We start from the raw sequence: 19,526 nt of genomic DNA on the forward strand, positions 1-19,526 counted from the left end.
AATCTTATGATGTTATCAAATACTGTAAAAGGTTTCAATTTTAAACTAACCACATGTTACATACTGGATGTTTTCAATTACCAAAACAATGTTACTAAATTTACTTACTTAAGAACCTAGTAAGGTAGGCTATGGGGGAAATGGGGAATGTTTAAAAATTATGTAGTTCCTGGTAAACCAACCTAAACAGACCTGTTTTTCATTGAAGCAAGGGAGACGAGAACGCCTACCGCAAAGACACCTTTATGGCAGGCGTTCCCTCTCCGCTCAATTTTCTCACTTCCCTTGCTTCCTTCTCCCTTTCCCCAATGAATTTTGAGAGTTTGAATCAAAATGATGTTGGCTGTGAAGCGTTTGTGAACAGTTGCGCTTAGCGTAGAGAGGGTTCTGGAGTCGTTAGAACAAAAAGGTGATGGAAATGCTGGCATGTCGAGTGGCAAAGAAAGCAATATATATCGTCAGCTGCAACATACAATGGACAGGTCGAGGTATAAACTGTACTGTCTATTCAATCTACAGCAGTGACAGAACTTATACCCCTAGAATTATCAACTTTAACAGAAACAGCATTCACTTACCTAGAGCAGCATTTTCTATTTGGAAGGCGAAGATTCTTAAATACTCCTTTGTTCTGTCTTACTGGCTCTCACAAAATCATTAAGTAAATGCTTCTTTTGTTTGTACTGTATGATACCATGGGCTATATACAAACAGTGAACAATGCTGCCAATAATTATTCAATGCTAGAACAGATACATGAGGTTCATAACGCCACCACATGCCTTAATAAACATGGAGCCGTAAGTGTTCCCGTAACCTCAACATTGTTATAATATAAAAAAGGTTAAAGATAGATTTAAAAACAATGCCTCAGTATTCAACTCCGGCTGTAAAACCTGTATACATGTTTATTGTTTTTTTGACTGTCATAACTGATTGCCCCCATGACTTGACATCTAATGCGTACCATTCAACAGTGGCAATGCTTTCATATGAGTAAGTAAATGTTGCACTCTATATTAAAGTTCTGTATAAGGTTGTCTTGTGTTCAAAGGCCCCCCTATAGATCTTACATGATAGATTCGCTTTTGGACAGGACCAAGCATGTGGTACCTGTCCAGACGGTTACTAAAATAGAGTTTCGAAGCTCTCAAACACAAGTTTGAGGCACTGAAAAAATTATCCCAGCTTTTTTAACAAAAGATATTTAGCTCTACTCCATTATTTAATGTTTAATTGTCCCCGTATTTGTCCTTGCGTGCTCGGTTTTTCTTTTTTACAATATGCAATACATGACCTTTTATTTGCAACTGCCCAGGTTAGTGATGAACACGAAAATTGAAAGTTCACCAGAGACAAATGGTAATATAAAAACGTGTTACCTTGATCTACTTATACCTCCCAGGTACTAATTTCATTTCAAAATTATCCTTTTACGGTTCACTGTGATAGAAGTTGCACATGACTATCTGACAAAAATAAAGAACTGGCTTTTGGAACAGAACATCAACAATTCCTTCGACACTTGGCATGAGAATTAAAAAAAGTTAGCCAAGAAACTCAAAGCTGTGGATGTTTGTGTTAATGTACTACCTGATCTATCCAAGACAATCGAATGTACATTTGATTATCGCTTGGATTAAGTAGTACTAGAACACAATTATTGCAAACTAACTTTCCTAGTAGATTAAGGTATTACAATTGGGTGGAAGGAAAAAAATAAACGTACCTTTACATTTTGTCTGCAAATAGATAAAATATTGTTGACGAAATTCAAAAGATAAGAATTTTTCATTGGCGCATTGAGAAGAAAATTTAAGTTAAATTTCATTGTCAGGAGCACCTTAATTGAACAGCAATTTAAGAAAGCAATTAAGGAAAATGCAAAGAATGGTGGCTAGGAAATCAAATCCAGCACAAAAGATGGGAAAAATCTGTGGCTACACGAGATTGGAATTACACCAGCCCAGAAGGGAGCCAGGCATCGAATTTGGAGTGAGGGGAGGGTGATGCTGTAACAAATTTAGCATTATATGTCGCTCAATGCAAAACCTAAGCCAACAATTGACGTGTGTAACTCACCTGCTGGTTAGCAGAAGTTCAAATATATTTTACTGATTAACTCCAGAGAGTCTAATGTTATCAATTTTCCTTCATAGTTACACAGTGCACCAACCGACCCATGCGGCGCAGGAATTTGTGCTTTTGCTTTGGGGGATATTAGAAAATGTGAAGTCATTTGCAAGTATGAAGGAGAAATTATCCCTTTAGAAGAGGCTAAGAAAATTGAAAGCCTGTATGAAGAGGACAGAAAGGCATGGCCTTATAAGTGATCAACAGTGCTGAATATCAGATTGCATGAGTATTAAGATATGGGCTTGAGTCAAATTGTATTTGTTTTTCGTGAGTGTAGTTTTCCAAGATGGTCTGGCTGCGCACAACAGTGGATTGTGGGGCCGTCCAAGTTTTGTAACTTTCTGCAAAAATTTCCCCAGTTTGCATTAGACAAGTCTCATTTACTTTTAATTTGATGGTTCTTGTTTACTGATAAGAATGACGCTAGTAGTTGGTGGACAAGGTTTTTCGCTAACAAAACATAAGTGGAATTTAGCTTGGCTTTTCCTTGTTCCTTTATTATGAAATTCAACAGAAACGTTAACGTCCAAGAGTCGATGCTAAGAGTCCTAAGTAAGCTGTCTATTTACTTCATGGAGTCCCCATTATACTTGCACAAGAATACTAGTGAACTATTCTCATGTTTCCTTTCTTTGTTTTCACTAGGATAGCTCCTTATGAAGGTAATCCAGGAAGTTCAGTTAACGCTCCTGGACAATTTGAAGGAATGCTTTCTGTTTTACTACCTGTACCATGTAGTAAAAAGGGGACAATTTGTAAGAGCTGACTTAACATTTTTGCTAGAGGGTCACACTTAACTGTTTGCAATGGATTATTTGGAAATATACGCTTTTCCAAAAGCATGAGGCTATTGACATTCAGCAAAAATGGGTAACAGTTACAAAAACTATCCGGCGTCACAGTCCATTGGATAACTCTAGACATGATAAAGGACTACTAATCATTCCTTCGACTACAGTATGGAAGCCTTAACAAGGAATAAGACTTCGTAAATGGACGAGTCAATGAAGAGGGAGAGTTTCAGCTGGTACATCATCCTGATAACATCTTCGTTAGATTCAAAATAAATCCTAAACAATTACCATAGAGAGTTTCCTTTGTAAAGAAGAAACAACATCCTGAGCTAAGACCAGAACTTCACACAACTTTACGACAGGATAGGAGGCAGATACGCGAGGACGTTAAAATTTCTTGTGTTAAATTAGCACAGAAATACTTGGTATACACTATTTCACTTGGAAATACTTACACTAGCCCACAATGATATGTTGGAAAGATTCTGCAGCAAGAAGAACGACAAGTAAAGTTGTAATAAAAAAAAAGTAAAGTTGTACTGATGTAATATTACATGCAATTTTCACATTCACTGAGTTTAATAAATTGAGGTAATTTCCACTGAATGTCCATTACTCAAAATATAAGGGGGTGGGGGCATATTACAATAGTAACTTTTAACAAATGGTAATATTTTTCCGCACAAGTTTTTACCATACAACTAATTGAAGCACGGCACTGTTGGTCACATCCCTTATTGTTGATTTAGTGTAATGAAGAAAAATATAATTTCTCAACGTCAACAGTTACTTTAATGAATCCATGTTCTAGTAATTGTTTTTCGTGGATTATGAGTCAGACACTAAATCACCATATTGTAAACAACAGCAAATTCTTGGGCAAGTTCATCCTGGTGTATTTGTCAACAGCCCCAACGAAATAGACCCACTTTCAGTTTATTCAGTTGAGAAATATATATAAATTGCTGTTAGATCTTTTCATTCAAGACAAGCAAGCTAAAAAAGAAAACGAAAGGGAAAAAGTGAGGGAACTTCATCAAGACCTTGACAGACTAACAGCCATTTACGGTAAACATCCAGGTATTGACTAGTCATCAAAGGGACATGATCAAACTGTCCATTTTGAGGTCATCCTTGTCTTTCAGCACAATTCTGTGGTGGTATAAACAAACATAACGAACAGGATAATTGGGCGCAGCAAATAGGTTGTAGCCGACTTTTTGACCAACAGAAAACAGCGCATCAAACTCTTTGAACAATGTTTCTCAAAATGGGATCAAGTTCCAGCAAGTGTACCTCAGGGGGCTAAGCTTGGGCCATGGCTCTTCCTACTCATGATTAACCACCTCAACATACCAGACGTTCTCACTTGGAAATACGTTGACGACACCACAGTTGCGGAAATAGTTCGATGTGGCGCATCTAGTGAGATCCAAAAACCGGCCGATAAAGTAGTGGATTGGTCCAAGGATCAACGTATGCATCTTACTGAAGACAAATGCAAGGAAATCAGAATTGACTTTAAAAAAACAAACACAGCTTCGATCCAGTTTTGATTAATGGCAAAGATCTGTCCGTGCTTGAGAACGCAAAAATCCTCAGCATCACCATCTCCAGCGACCTTAAGTGGAATGACCACGTAGAGCAAGCTATTAAAAAGGCCAACAAGAGACTATTTCTCGGTCCAACTAAGAAGGGCTGGTGTTGGGGCCGAAAGTCTAATGACATTTTTCCTTTTTTTTTTACGAAGCAATGATTTTGTTGGAGTTGTCTGATGATAATCTTGCAAAATATTTTGAGGAATGCATGTTTACATTCTTCCCTTTGATTTTCTACATTGAATCTGCAAGCAGATTTCCCATTAACAACAATTGTCTCTCAATGACAGGCTGCGGGAGGAATGCCCTCGGGTGGTTGCTCCAGAACCCCTTCAGAACCCTTGAGGGTTCTCTACCGTATACGTTATACATACATATTGAGGTAAGATTATTTTCCTTTGAAATAAAAAAAAATTATATAGAACAGGAAAGTCTAACTCATTATTTTTCCTTTGTTTGAAGTCAATGAAAAAGTATATTTGTCGTTGTATATCAGCCATAAAACGACAGTATGTTGCCCACAAGAATTCATTTCTCTGTTTGGCAATCACCCTGAGCTGAAGTTCAGAAAAGCAAAATAGTAAGCTTGGGACGTTTGGCAACCAGCCATTTCATATATCAGACCCTGCTCTGAACTCTCCATTTTTTCTTCACATAACGCCCAGGGATTGATTCCTCCGAAATTTTCAGATACTTCCATTTTGCAGACAACACCCAGACACCCAGGGCTGACACAACCAATCACAATAAGTTGTACAAGTTTCACCCATTCCTTGACTTAGTAATACCCAAGTTTCAGCAAGTGTATAAGCCTAACAAACAGCTTCCCATTGATGAAACTTTGATCAAGTTCAAAGGAAAAGTACACTTCCGGCAGTTCATTCCAATCAAGCCAGGGAGATTTGGAATCAAAGCTTTCACACTAGCAGAATCTAGTTGTGGTTATTTGTTGAACAGCCAGATTAATAATGGTAAGGAAGGTGATGCAGTACAGAAAGACTTAGGCAGAAGAGCTGTAATGTCCGTGATGGAACCCCACTGAAAAAAGGGATATTATGTCTTCATGGACAATTATTACACTTCAGTCGATTTGTTTGAGGAACTCTAAGAAAGGAAAACTCTTGCATGTGAGACAATTAGGTAAAACAGAAAAGGCCTACCAAAAGAAATTTGTGGTTTAACAGAAAAGAAAGTTAAACAGCTCCAAAGGGGAGAGAGTTTGTTTCGGCAAAAAGGAAATGTGTGTGATGGTGTGACAGAAAACCAGTAAGTGTTTTGGCTACAACTCCCACTAGTGAAACTGATCTAAGTGTTGTCCAGCGCTCTTTAAAAGTCAGTGGAACTTGGGAAAAGAGTGATTTTGCTCGGCCAGGTGTAATTGACCTATACAATACCTATATGGGTGGGGTTGATTTGTCAGACCAAAGGGCTGTTGCACATGTCCACCTTATGAGAGGAGTTGTCTGGTATTACAAAGTGTTCTTCTACATGGTGGAAGTGTGTATGTCAAATGCACACATATTACACTGTAAATCCCCTGATCATGCAAGTATTACCAGTCTGGAGTTCAGGAATTCGGTGCTTAAGGCATTAGTTGAAGGCAAGTGCTTCAGGAGAGACGCAGGCTTCCAGCAGATCCCAGTGCTATCCCCGACATCAGGTTTAACCGTGACCATTTTCATCACCTCACAAGTCATGACACCAGATCCACATGTAAGGTCCACATTCAAGGAATGAAGACTGTATACACCTGTGCTATTTGTGGAGTGAGAATGTGTGCTTAGCCTTGTTTCAAAAGGTACCGCATGATGAACACCTATTACTTTACCAGACAACTGAAAGAGGAAGGAGGGAGGCCATTTCAAAGGGGCAGAAGGAGATCACTGCGAAATTAAACATTGATAGGGTCTCTTTATGTGAAATTTACAAAGTGGTATGCTATATGGATGAACTGATTGAGATTTACTAAAAATGTCTCTCTTGCCAAAAATTTCTTACTTTCCATTTACAGAAGCAACCATCCAGCTTATTTAAGGTGACCCGGTACCTTCAGAGGTGTCTTGTGTCCAAGCGATGTAGCGCGTCCCATTTAAACTGTAGATACCTGAAACTTTATATCAAATTAAAGCTTATAGAGCTGGCTATTCAACTAAACCAAGAATTTTGTAATAAAATGAATTGCCCAATTTTTAGCGCTGTTTTCTCAACTAAATTTTTTTCACTTGGAGGAGCCACTTCAAAGAGCTGAATCTCAAAAGGAATTTGTTCGTTTGCCTTCAAATTTGGACAGTAGCTAGTTTAACATAAAAACAACAAAAAAGTGTCTGCAAATTTTTTCTTTCGAAATATTTTTTCTCCGAGAACGATTTTTGTACAATTACTCCACATTTTTTTCACCCTATTTCGGAAATACTCCATAACTTTTCACCGCGATTGAATATGGCAAAATGCAGACACGATTTTTTTAGTGCTTTGGGTCCGGAAACTTAGGAGCAAATTAAATTACAAAAAAACAAAATTCACTTTCACTTGTGGCTTTAAAAAGGTGATTCGGACGCTCGCAATTAGAGGTCGTAAAAAATTCGACAATTCATTTTATTTCAAAATTCTTGGTATGTTTGATAGTCAGCTCTATAAGCTTTAATTTGATATAGGGGTTTAGGTATCTACAATTTTAACTGGATACACTACATCACTTAAACGCCAGACACCTCTGAAGGTATCAGGTAACCTTAAGCATTGATTTGCAAACTGTTCAAAGAGATGCCTTTGCAGCCTTTTATCTTTTGAATTCTAACTTAAGAGAGATCACTTGTTCGGATAAGATGGCTACTGATATGATTATTTTCTTCTTAACGGATATTTATTGTCTTTTGAAAATATGAATAATTATGCAAATTATGACTGTAGTGATGTCACGTGTTTTCAAATATCCCATATTTTTTTATCTGATATGAACAAGAATTTTATGCTCTTCATGAATATATATGGTTTTATGAGGTTTTTGTGTAACCTTTTGGCTTTGCAAGCACTACAAGTCATAGGGCTTGTATTCTCTTAAAATAACCCCACCTCCCCTTAATATGCAAGGGGTTAAGTAGCATCAGTCTCTAGTGTTCTTCTTGGAATATTGCATCTGAAATCTTTGTCCAGTTGTCAATTTTTGAAGTCTGAATACTTCTATCAATTCCATAGGCTTTGTAAACAAAACAATTTCCTCCTCCCATCATTAAGTGAATCAATGCAATTGAAACCTAGAATCAGCGTTAAAAGCTCAGCTCATCTCACCTGCTCAAAACATTGATCTGCCTACCCAAATCTGATCATGGGTACGAAAAACCATAGAGTTAAGTGAGATCAGTGCTGAGGGAAGGGCTAACATTCCTCTGGCTTGGAAAGAGTACAGATGCACACGTCTCAAAGCTCCACTAACTTTTTGTAGTTCAAAGCAATGATTTTTACCAAATGCTCCTAGGAGTTCCTTCTCTTGACTTGAGTGTCGAACGAGAGAGATTCAGAGAACCAGAAACATTTGTGGTGATGTCGGGGACCTAAAGTGTGTTCAGCCTTGCTTCAAGTGCCCATAATCGTTGTCTGAGGTATCATTGGCTCCCCGTATGTTCCATTTATCCCTGATAATGTTGTGATAATGCTGTTGTTCTATCCACTTCCCGATGCTGTCCTCTAGTTCAGGCCACTGACACTTCTTTCCTCGGTTTGCACACTTATTCTTCAACATACATTTTGGCTTCTCAACTGAGACAGCTTAATTTCCTTTGTGGGTTCTAGGTTATGATTCAATGACACATTGAATTCCATGAAGTATAAAGTATGAAGACTGATCAAAAATAACACTATTGATAAAACATTCTGTGGATCAGAAGGACTTCTCGTCAAAGAATAACTATTGACAGTTTTCATCAAGTTTCACATTGTTCATTGCAAGAATTTTTACATCTTTGTAAGGCAGGTCACCAGTAAAACATCCCTGCAATCATTGTAATATGACTTTACACATGGATTTCTATGTTCTATTTTTGTGCATCACTAAAGTGTCTATGCCTACAAAAGAGCAGCTTGCCACCTACATGGGTAATCGGTTCAAACCTACGTGTAGTGCTTAATGACACTGCTCAACAAATGCCTGAAAGGCTGTCACCTTATGCAGTCAAATGTGGCCCGTTTTTGACCACTCACACAAGCGTAGATGTTTTTGTAGAGTTGTTCAACTGTACAATTCTTTTACAAAGTACTGTTCCTCTAATTTTTTTCTTGTAATTTCTTCTAGACATGGCTCTTTTAGTTGACATTGTGTTGCCATGGAAAAGAGATTCTCGAAAGGCACCCAATACAAGAGGTCGGTGAGGAGGGGGATGATTAGAAAAGAGAGAAAAATTAAATTCAGTTTACCTGTAGCTTAATGCGCAGTTGATGGACATATCTGCGTATTACAACGAGTTTAATATTGATGTTGAAAAAATGTTAAACATTTTCAGAACAATCGAAGAAGATGATATATGTTGCAGCAGCACTATTTTTAGTGCTGCTGAAGCGGCTTATTGAAGACCCCATTGAAGAGCTAGAGAGACTCCCGCTCCCAATCCAAGAAGTGGGAGATGCAGAAGGGCGAGTCATTTTGTAATTTTAAAAAATGTTGTTTACAATTTTTAATTGACATGACTGAGATACAGAAAAGAGATATACAAATTACTGAAATGAATTTTCTCTCCATCAATGACAGAGATCCAGCAGAGATCCAGGAGAGAGCAGTAGAGCACAAGGATGCTCCCTGATTGGAGGCAGCAGCGCCCAGAAAGAATCGCAGATAAAATTGCACATCCAAACGGAATGTAGTAAAGCTGCAGGCAGAGATACCAACTTGACAAGCAAATGTCCTGAAATGATATGAGATGCTTACCTCCCTCAGAAATGGTGCAACAATTTGTAAACAATCATCGTAGGCGTAACCTGTATGAGTTCAAAGCTGGTTTGTACTGCACAGCGCACCAATCCGGTATTGCTAGGATCTTGCTGGATGAGAAGAAATTCTTTTCTTGTTTTTCTTGAAGACAATATTAATCTTCCATGCGTTCATCACATCCAGAATTCCTCCGAGTCACAATAGTTTATTGTTCAAAGACCACCTGCCAATCAAAGTTGACTTCAACACACCCATGCGCGAAATAGGAACGCATACATCGCGTATGAAAGACATAACGCAGAGTGTGGAGTGTGGTACTTGAGTGCAGGAGAAAGACAAGCAATGTACGTAAGCTTAGTGGTAGCAAAATGAGCCAATTGGTATTTCGCAAATCTGTAAAGATTGTTGCAGGCCGGGAACACATGATTCTTGTTAACGTTTATTTAGAAAACAGAGAAAAGTTAAATGTAGTTTACCCGTAGCTTAATGCGCAGTTGATAGACATATCTGCGGATTACAACGCGTTTAATATTGATGTTGACAAATGTTAAACATTTTCAGAACAATCGAAGATGATATTTGTAGCAGCAGCACTATTTTTAGTGCTGCTGAAGCGGCTCATTTGCATTGAAGACCAGGAGAGACTTCCTATTCAAGAAGTCGGGGATGAAGAAGGGTGAGTCATTTTGTAATTTTAAAAAATGTTGTTTACAATTTTTAATTGTCATGACTGAGATACAGAAAAGAGATATACAATTACTGAAATGAATTTTCTCTGCATCAATCAATGACAGAGATCAAGCAGAGAGAGCTAGAGAAGCAGTAGAGCATACGGATGCTCCCTGATTGGAGGGAGCAAATGTGGCCCGTTTTTGGCCACTCACATAAGGGTAGAAGTTCTTGTAGAGTTGTTCGACTGTACAAGTACAAGTACATTACTTGCTCTAATTTTTCTCTTGTAATTTCTTCTAGACATGGCTCTTAGTTGACTTTGTGTTGCCATGGAAACATGTACAATTAACATTTCCTCATATTTCTTTCGTATATTTATGAATTTCTTTACAAATTTGGACATATTGCCACACCCAGCGTATAAAAAAAATTCCAAAAAATTCAATGAAGGATAAAGTATAAAGCCTGATCAAAAATACCACTATTGATATATATCGCTGTATAAATTACCTTATGATTCAGCTTCCTTTCCACTCATATTTACCTTAAAAGTTGTATAACCCTTATTTCTCAGGTACAGCTGTATAAGGTATTGTACGCTACAATTGTATAAACCATACCATTTCCTTTTACACCTCTACGCCTGTACGATATGTACGTTCTTTTAATTGATATATAGAATTTTTCAATGCAGCTGAATAAGGTATTTTATGCTACAGTTGTATAAACCATACTTATACTTGTACGCCTCTACCCTGTACAATATGTACGTTCTTATAATTGATATATAGAATTTTTCGCTACAACTGAATACGGTATTTTATGCTACAATTGTATAAGCCATACTATTTCCTTGTACACCTCTACCCCTGTACGATATGTATGTTCTTTTAAACCCTTTCCTGCCAGGGGGTTCTGGTTGACCAAATTCAAATTGGCCGTATACAACAGTAGAGCCTTAGAGGGGAGGTCTAATAATTGCTATGTGAAAGGTGAAAGAGAGAGCATTCAATCCCTGTGCGTTGCGAGCTAGTTTGCAAAGAATTTATCGCAGTTTCAAAGGTTTTGTTTATACTTTTGCTTTGAAAATGGCGTCCGCCATTACAGGTGACTCTCAAGGTGAAGAAGAATTAATTCTCTTTGTTTCAGACAGCAAAACAAGCAATTTTGAGGGGTTTGATATTGATACAATGCCGCTGAGTTTCCATGCTCGTAGAATTGAGGACCATGAGTGAGACAATGAAGAGGAACAGTTTGCTTTTGATAAAAGTAGTGACAAGGACGAATCCACAAGTGACTCATCTGATGACGAAGAACAATTTTGGGGCGAAAATATTGTTCCACAAACTGAAATACCTTTTGAGCAACGAACAGGTCCTGTACCAAACCTACCAGCCGACAAAAAGGCGATTGATTTCTTCCAACTTTTCTTCACGGAATGTTTGTATTGCTTGATCGCTTAATCCTCCTTTGTAATATTAATGTTTGTTTTTTATGTATTGTATTCAATCTCGTTTCACGTGTGAAAAATAAAATTGAATTGAATTGAATTGATCGTTCGTGAAACAAACCGTTACGTCCGACAAGAAGAGCAACGCCTCAAGAAGCAGGTAAACTGGACTGAACTCACCATACCTGGTTGGGTCTGTATTTTGCTATGGGGATCGTGCAGAAAACCAACGCTTCATTCTTACTGGGATAAAACTGCCATGTCAGCAACTCCTGCTTTTGGCAAAGTAATGACTGGAGGCAGATTTTTATCCATTATTCGATTTCTTCAATTTCTGCAAAATTACGTTTCTTTAAAGGGAACCTCAACAAATTGACGGGTAAGCGTTGGAAATAGTGTCTAAATTCTAAATATTTGTCTAACACGTAGAAATGACATTCAAGTGCGTTAAAAATTAGATGTGATTATCGACAACTTTCGCTTTTAAATTTCCTGGGGGCAGCCATTTTGAATTTTATGACGTGTAATGGTTGCCGCTATTGTTATTCAGCAGAAGTTCTTTTGTGTAAAACAATTGAGCAACCTTATTACGTCATGAAATCCAAGATGGCGGCGCTCGGGAAATTTAAAAGCGAAAATAGCCGATAATCAAATCATGTTTTTTTCAACACTGAAATATTATTTCTATGTTTTCCAATGAAATTTTAAAGAAAATTGTATTTTCAATAATGTAACGTTAACATGTTTCGAGAGTGGAGGTTCCCTTTAAGGGAAATTGCTATAGATGAGACTATGGTGAAATTCAAAGGGCAAAAATTATTTCGCCAATTCTTGCAAAGTAAACCTATAACATTTAATTTCAAACTGTTTACATTGGCAGAATCAAAGAGCGGCTACATTTGGGACTTTGAAGTCTACACCGGATGGAAAGGGGAGGTAGAACAGAACCACACAAAAAATGATGTTCTTCGGCTAATGAGACCTCTTGAAGGCAAAGGATACAGAGCTTTTACTGACAATTTTTACACAAGCCCTGACCTTTACTTGACTTTGAAAGAACGCCTTGTTTATGCCTGTGGAATACAGCGTCCAAATCGGAAAGATCTCCCCAAAGATATCATGGATCACAAACTCCCTGTTGTGAAGAACTTCGACCATGGTGCTGCTCTTTTCAGACAGAAAGGAGAGCTTCTGGCAGTTACGTGGAAGGACGAAAAGCCCATCACTTCAAAATCTGGTCTGGCCTGGTCGTTTCTCTTGTTAGGACATGTACTTAACCCTCATCCTACCAGGTGGGGTCCAAAGCGACCCCCATTGATTATAAACATTCACCAAATCTCGTATGCCTGGACAATTTTTGTCAGATTTCATGAGTTTGTCTCTTTGTGTCAGTTGCTTCAAATGCAAATGTTACTTTTAAAATCTAAAGGACTGTGTAAAATTGGTGCTTATTTTCTTATTGGGGTTCAAATTGACCCCAGCGAAGCAAGAGGAAAGTTCCAGGGTACTAAGTGAGGTACTGGACAATTCAATGTAATATACGTAAGGTGCTAACAAGGAAGAAGTCTATTCGATGTAGGATTGCTTTGTTCACATCAGACTCCTTTTGTTTCCCTTGGCAGCAAAAGGTAGAATTTTGTATTACAATACAGAGGAAACTCGCCGTGCAGTTCTAGAAGGGCAGTCAGATGAATCTGAATTTGAAGTTTCGGACAGTTCCGATACAGAAAGTGACCATTTGTCAAAGCCTTCAGACCACAGTGATACTGAGTCAGCTCCTACAGTACCACACGACAGGAATGAAACAGACCAGGTTGTCACTCCTTCTGAACCTCCAAATGAGCCTAGAAGAGGTCGTGGTAGAGGTCGAAATCGTGGCCAAGCTAGAGGACGAGGGCAGCCAGTTAGGGTTGCTGGGGGAGAGGAAGATATCGCTCAGGATGTACTTATTGCCAAGAATGGAACCGTTTGGAAGACTACCCCACAAAATGGAGGTCGACGTTGCATGCAAGACATAATAAGGACACCTCCAGGAATAACAGATGCTGCTAAATGCAACTCAGTCGAGGAAGCCTTTGGTTTTTTTATCACCCCAACTATGGTTGATCTCATTGCTCTAGAAACTAATCGTGAGGCTAGACGCAGGGTCAGGCAATGGAATGAAGATAACCCTGAGAATCAAAGAGATTGGCCAGAAGTTGACTCGACTGAGATTAAGGCCTTCGTTGGGCTTTGTCTTTATACCGGGTTGCACAAATCAAATGACGAATCTGTGTCCTCGTTATGGTCAGAGAATGAAGGGAGACCAATGTTCACTGCAACCATGTCTAGGAATAGATTTACAAGTATTCTCAAGTACTTAAGGTTTGATAATCGTGCAACTCAGCTAGAAAGAGAAGCTGATGACAAACTCGCACCATTTAGGGACTTTTGGAATCTATTTCAAGCAGAACTTCTAAAGTTCTACATTCCTGGTCCAGATCTTTGTGTAGATGAACAACTTGTGGCCTTTAGAGGCAGATGCGGATTTCGCCAGTATATTCCATCAAAGCCAGCTAAATATGGAATTAAAATTTGGTGGTGCTGTGATTCACAGACCTGTTAACCATTAAAAGGTGATGTTTATCTGGAAAGGCAACCTGGCCAGCAGAGAGAAGTTGGGCAGGGAGCTCGTGTTGTCAAACAGCTTGTAGAACCATGGCGTAGAAGTGGAAAGAATGTCACAGCAGACAATTTTTTCACCTCTATCCCTCTTGCAGAAGATCTTCTGAAGGATGGCTTGACCTTTGTGGGCACAATCCGTTCCAACAAGCCACACATCCCAGATTCAATGAAAGCTAACAGTACCAGACAGGTTCAGAGTTCCCTGTTTGGTTTCAGTGACCAGCTCACGTTGGTTTCATGTGTACCAAAGGAGAAGCAGGCTGTGTTGGTGCTGTCGACAATGCATCATGTTGACCAAGTAGATGGTGACACCCAGAAACCAGACATTATCCTCTACTACAACTCAGCCAAAAGTGGAGTAGATAATCTGGATCACCTGGCAACGATATACACAAGTAGAAGGAAAGTCAACCGTTAGCCTGTAGCACTATTCGCAAATATCGTTGACGTTGGGGCTGTAGCAGCATTTATTGTCTGGTTAGGCAACTTTACTCAATGGAAAATTTCCGAAGGTAAACGCAGGAGACGCCTCTTCCTTTCAGAGCTAGCAAATCAGCTTGTCATGCCACATATGAGACGCAGAGCACTTACACCCACATTGCAGGCACCGATCAGGAATGCCATGAAGGTGGTTGGAGTTGATCTTCCCCTGCCTGTCCAGCAAGCTCAAGGTCACACGAGTGTGGCAAAGAGAAAGAGATGTCACCTCTGCCCTCGAGGATTTGATAAGAAGGTTTGGTTGACATGCGATAGGTGCAAGCACCCACTATGTTCAGCTCACAGTGTTCAACAAGTGCTTTGTGATGAATGCTTCTAGATCTAAGACGTCCCATGATGTTACAGGCACTGTTTGGTTACATCCCATAAGAATGAAAACGGAATATCCATTCAGAATATTAAACAATTTTATTTCTTTTATATTTTTTCCAACAGGAATTTGCAGTTTCTGCTGTAAAAGTTTATGATGTTGTTGTTAGAACTTCTATGCAGCCCTTTGATGTGCATTGTATACCACAGTTGTTTTTTATAGTCAATAACCGTAATAAAGGCTGGGGTCTGACTAGACCCCAGCTGGTACGATTTGCATAAATCTGCTACGTTTTCTAAGCATGTTTTGCCTAATTAGCACGTAAAACGCTCCCTTTAATTTCAAGGAACAATTTTAACATTTGCATTCGTAAATGGAAGTATAATTAACATTAGTTTTCTAAAAAACCATTGAATATAGTAACTGAGCATGATTGAAAGAAAAAAAAAAGGACTGTATGTTGTGTGAAGAAAAGGAAAAAAGATGGGTTATTAGTACATCAATGTGCCAGGTTGTTTGTTAACTGAATAATAAAACATGTCTGAGCAAAGATAAATGCCATAACAACGATATTAAGTTTGTATTCTGCCATATTTTGTAATGGGGTCAAACTGGACCCCAGTTGGTATGATTCATATGTAAAATATGTTGGTAGTATGAGGGTTAAAGTGATGTGCCTAGTTATCTTCAGAATTACTTTAAGTTATGCAACTTCCATATTCAGAACTATAACAAGAACCAGTACAAATCATTTTCTGGAAAAAGGAAATCTTGAACACACACAGTCCTTATTTTATAAAGGGGCGCAGTAAATTTCCAGGATATGCCAACAGAAAATCATCATAATAAGAAGAGTTAGAAGAAGAATGATAATGATAACAATAATCATTACCTTAAAGGGTAGGGGCAAAAAACAAGTAGTGGTATGCCCAGTAGTTAACACTATGGCCAAAAACATTATAATTGAATGGTATCCACATGGAGAAATTAAGTCCAATTTGTAAACCACTATTTTGCATATGACAAAATAAAAATTGACACAGCATGAAGAAGGTAGTGTGCCAACAGAAGAAGAAATTTTAATTAGAATTTCGCTACCATTCTCGCACATACATTACTGTCCCCTTCAACAGTAACAACAACCTTCTGTTGTGGTAAAAAAGTAAGAACATTGTCGTAATAAATGGACAATCCTGGGCAAATATTGTGTTTTCCATGAGTGTAACAGTTTTACTCTACACATGTCAAAGATGGATTCCATTAATCTTTCAGGGGAGGAGTTGCTTTAGCAAATCAAGTTAGAGAAATGCAAGCGCAGAAACATGAGTAAGTTGAGGGAATACTATTGGTGGGACTAATTTAATCGTCAAGCAAATACAAGTTTGCAAGGAGGATGGTGCAGACCTCACTACCACGTTCAAAGGGTCAACGAAAGAAAATGTCCCTGAGGAGATGGCATGCCTTTGGGAGTAGCAGAGTAGGATCCTACAGACCACCAGCAAGCATGGTCACTGGTGCCAAGTGGCACACAAACAACTGACTTCAGATGTCAGTTTCGTGGATGGATGAGTGGTTGAGAGCTCCGATGAAACATGCTGTTATCATAGGAACGTTTTTTCATATCATAATAGTGTGTTTTATCGGAGCTCTCAACCCACTAGAACTATAATTTCGGAAATAATTTTTCAATGGCCGACTTTATGTCATGGTTTTTTTTAATTTCTTTTTTAGATTTTTCAGCTACTTAATTTCAAGTTCAGGATAAAGAATCTATGTACATAGAATGGGAAAAGCCCAACCTCAATCAGCAGGTCAAACACATTAACTTGAAACTTGCCTTGTAGGCACCTTGGTTAGGTAGATGTACATTCTAGTTCCATTGTAACTTTGAATTCAAGAAGACTTTGATTACATCACTCGGGAACATTACAATACCCAGGATAGAATCAAAGAAGTTGGCGATTATCAACATATGATCACATGCCTGCTGCGCCGGTTCCCGTGACGTGACGTACTGTACGATATATATATTTTTTTCTGCAACACGTTCCATGACAATCACAACCAGTTTTTCCTTGAATGTTCTTCATTTTGCGTTATCTCTATAGGCCAATAATATCTGGCAAACGTTAAAATGTTTGTACGTTGATTCAGGTTCACGGATGTTTATCATTCTATAACCTTTTATGTTTATATTACGCACGCCAAAGATAAACACACAGATAAACTTGCGAAGATTGGAATAACTTTTGGTTTTACAAAGTATAGTTCCTTTGCTTTTGTACTTTGATTATATTTATTCTGGGCTGAGGAATTACTTTATATGCAGGGAGGAATGCAAACCTTGAAAATCAACTAATAAAAGTGAATTAGAAAATAAATCATTTTTAACTTTGTGACCGAAAGTGCGTGAACCACGATGTCTGTTTTCAATGCCCAGATTGTAAACAACGGTTCTTGTTGCATTTCATGCACCCAGGATTTCAGATAAAGTTCCGCAAATGACAATACACAGCGACTTGCTACAACTGAATTAACTGAAAAGCATGGAAATTTTAATTTATTTCATTTTCAAAACGATCAAATGTGACCGGTCAACATGACCGGCAAGACGAAAGGTTGACCGGTCAACTCCCAAATCAGTCCGGACATTGTCCTTTGACCGGCCGTTATTTCGAGCCCTGCGAAGAATCCTACATTGCTCGTAAACACGAATGTATGTATTTTTGTGATTGTCTGTATCATGCTGGTGACCTCTATACATTTGATATGTATGACTCGTATTACCTTGCATGTTCACGTGGCCATCACGAATTAATCAAGCATTATCCTTTGTTATTGTGTGAGGAAGATTTTAAAATAATTAAGAACGTGGCTGGCATTAATTTGTTGTACTAATTAACGTTACAGATGATGTCTTCCATGCCATTTATGATTCCGTTACTATGATTGTAACGTATATTTCCATATATATCTTTGCATATTGTAGTATGACCTATGTAATTGTTTTCTGCAGATTCTTTCTCCATCAGGAAAATGATCTCCACAAATCCTCGTGTGTTGTGCATTTAGCTTCAAATTCTCGTTCCGTATGAGTTTTTCATACAAACGCCTGACTTTAGCATCACTTGGCAAAGTGGGAAACTTTTTTTCTGGCGAGTTCCTCCAGTTATTTGTGCATCCTGGAATGCAACAGCTAAATTTACCCATTTTACATCTGACCACATCTACCAAAACACAAGGCAATGAAGAATTCAAGCAAATGGCGACCCCAAAACAGCCCCATGACGTTTTGCGACACCTAACTTGACCCAATCTCCCGCGCAACCTTGGAATGGGCAATAATTAGTGTTGTTACATAGTGACACCCCTAGTGTATTCAAATAGTTAACATAAATTCTATCTGAGGCAGAGGCACATCAGTGCACTTGGGCTGCCATTGTTAGGTGGCAAGGCGGCATTGGCAAGAACATCGAAATTGAAATCTTACAAGAAAACAGACACAGACACAAAAATTAGATTAAGGGAGGGAATGGGTGCAAATAAAACGAACAATGCTATTGATCATTCAAGCAGAGCTAAAAAAACAAGTGAACTCTTCTTTACACACGCACAGCTCTTCAGCTTTAGCCAAAGGCAACATCTTGACTGACCTTTAAGAAGTCATTTTACTTTGTCATGGCTGATTTACCTTCCAAGAAAGCCAAAATAGTTGTACAAGCGCCACAAATCAGATACACATTAAAGCTTGCAGTCGAACCTGGAATGGATGAGCGACTCGAACAGTTGAACACTAAAATTCAGCCAGTGAAGGAAGGTCTTTAGATAGCAAGTCGAGTGCTGATGGGAAACATGATTTTGATTTAAATAGTCTGAACAAAAACGGAATGGTGAGTGAAAGTCATTCCTCTTTGTTTAAATCTCGCTTGTTCAACCCCCCCCCCCCCCCCCTCTTCCCATCTCACGTGCCATGCTGCTTCGCAAACCGATTTGTGTGGATCATACCCTTTACTGTACATTTTGTGTCATCGGGACGATGTAACGGGTTGCTTTGATATACGCACCAGAGGTAAACTTGATGAGGATTATTTCACTGCATCCACGGACGCTACGCGGCAACTTTTGTCCTCTCTGTGGGTTTATTTTTGAATGGAATCATTTGCTTTCTTGCGGCATGGACATGCAGTTCGTATCAGCCTGAGCTATACTGCTGGACATTGGCTATGATGGTATTCTAGTTCTGTTATTTCAGGAAAGTTTACCGTCAACCTGAGGTAATTACTCAGATAGCAGTTGAAATTAATATTACCCACTTTTGAATCAATATCAACCAACATGCAGTCAGTAAACAAGTGTTCCCTGTTTCTGGTTAGCATGATAAATGGTTTCACTGCTACTGGACTTATGGAGACCCAATATATAACTTACTGTGAGTCTGCTAATATCTGGGGCGGATCTGGGGGTGGTTTGGGTGGTTCGGTCG

At 38.7% G+C, this 19,526-nt stretch overlaps 1 protein-coding gene and 1 pseudogene across 1 annotated transcript; both read left to right on the forward strand.

Annotated features, from left to right (window-relative positions):
* Nucleotides 1-1,526: 1,526 nt before the first annotated feature.
* On the forward strand, nucleotides 1,527-3,246 carry LOC146472515 (uncharacterized). The gene is given in 3 exon segments (XM_085119322.1): nucleotides 1,527-1,995; nucleotides 1,998-2,069; nucleotides 2,160-3,246. Coding segments are annotated over 3 exon segments (360 nt in total). The 5' UTR covers nucleotides 1,527-1,881; the 3' UTR covers nucleotides 2,334-3,246.
* Nucleotides 2,423-3,400, forward strand: LOC146472516 (uncharacterized; annotated as a pseudogene).
* The last annotated feature ends 16,126 nt before the right edge of the window (nucleotides 3,401-19,526 follow it).

This window comes from Pavona decussata, unplaced genomic scaffold, assembly GCF_977016875.1.
Source record: "Pavona decussata unplaced genomic scaffold, jaPavDecu1.1 SCAFFOLD_98, whole genome shotgun sequence".
Lineage (NCBI taxonomy): Eukaryota > Metazoa > Cnidaria > Anthozoa > Scleractinia > Agariciidae > Pavona > Pavona decussata.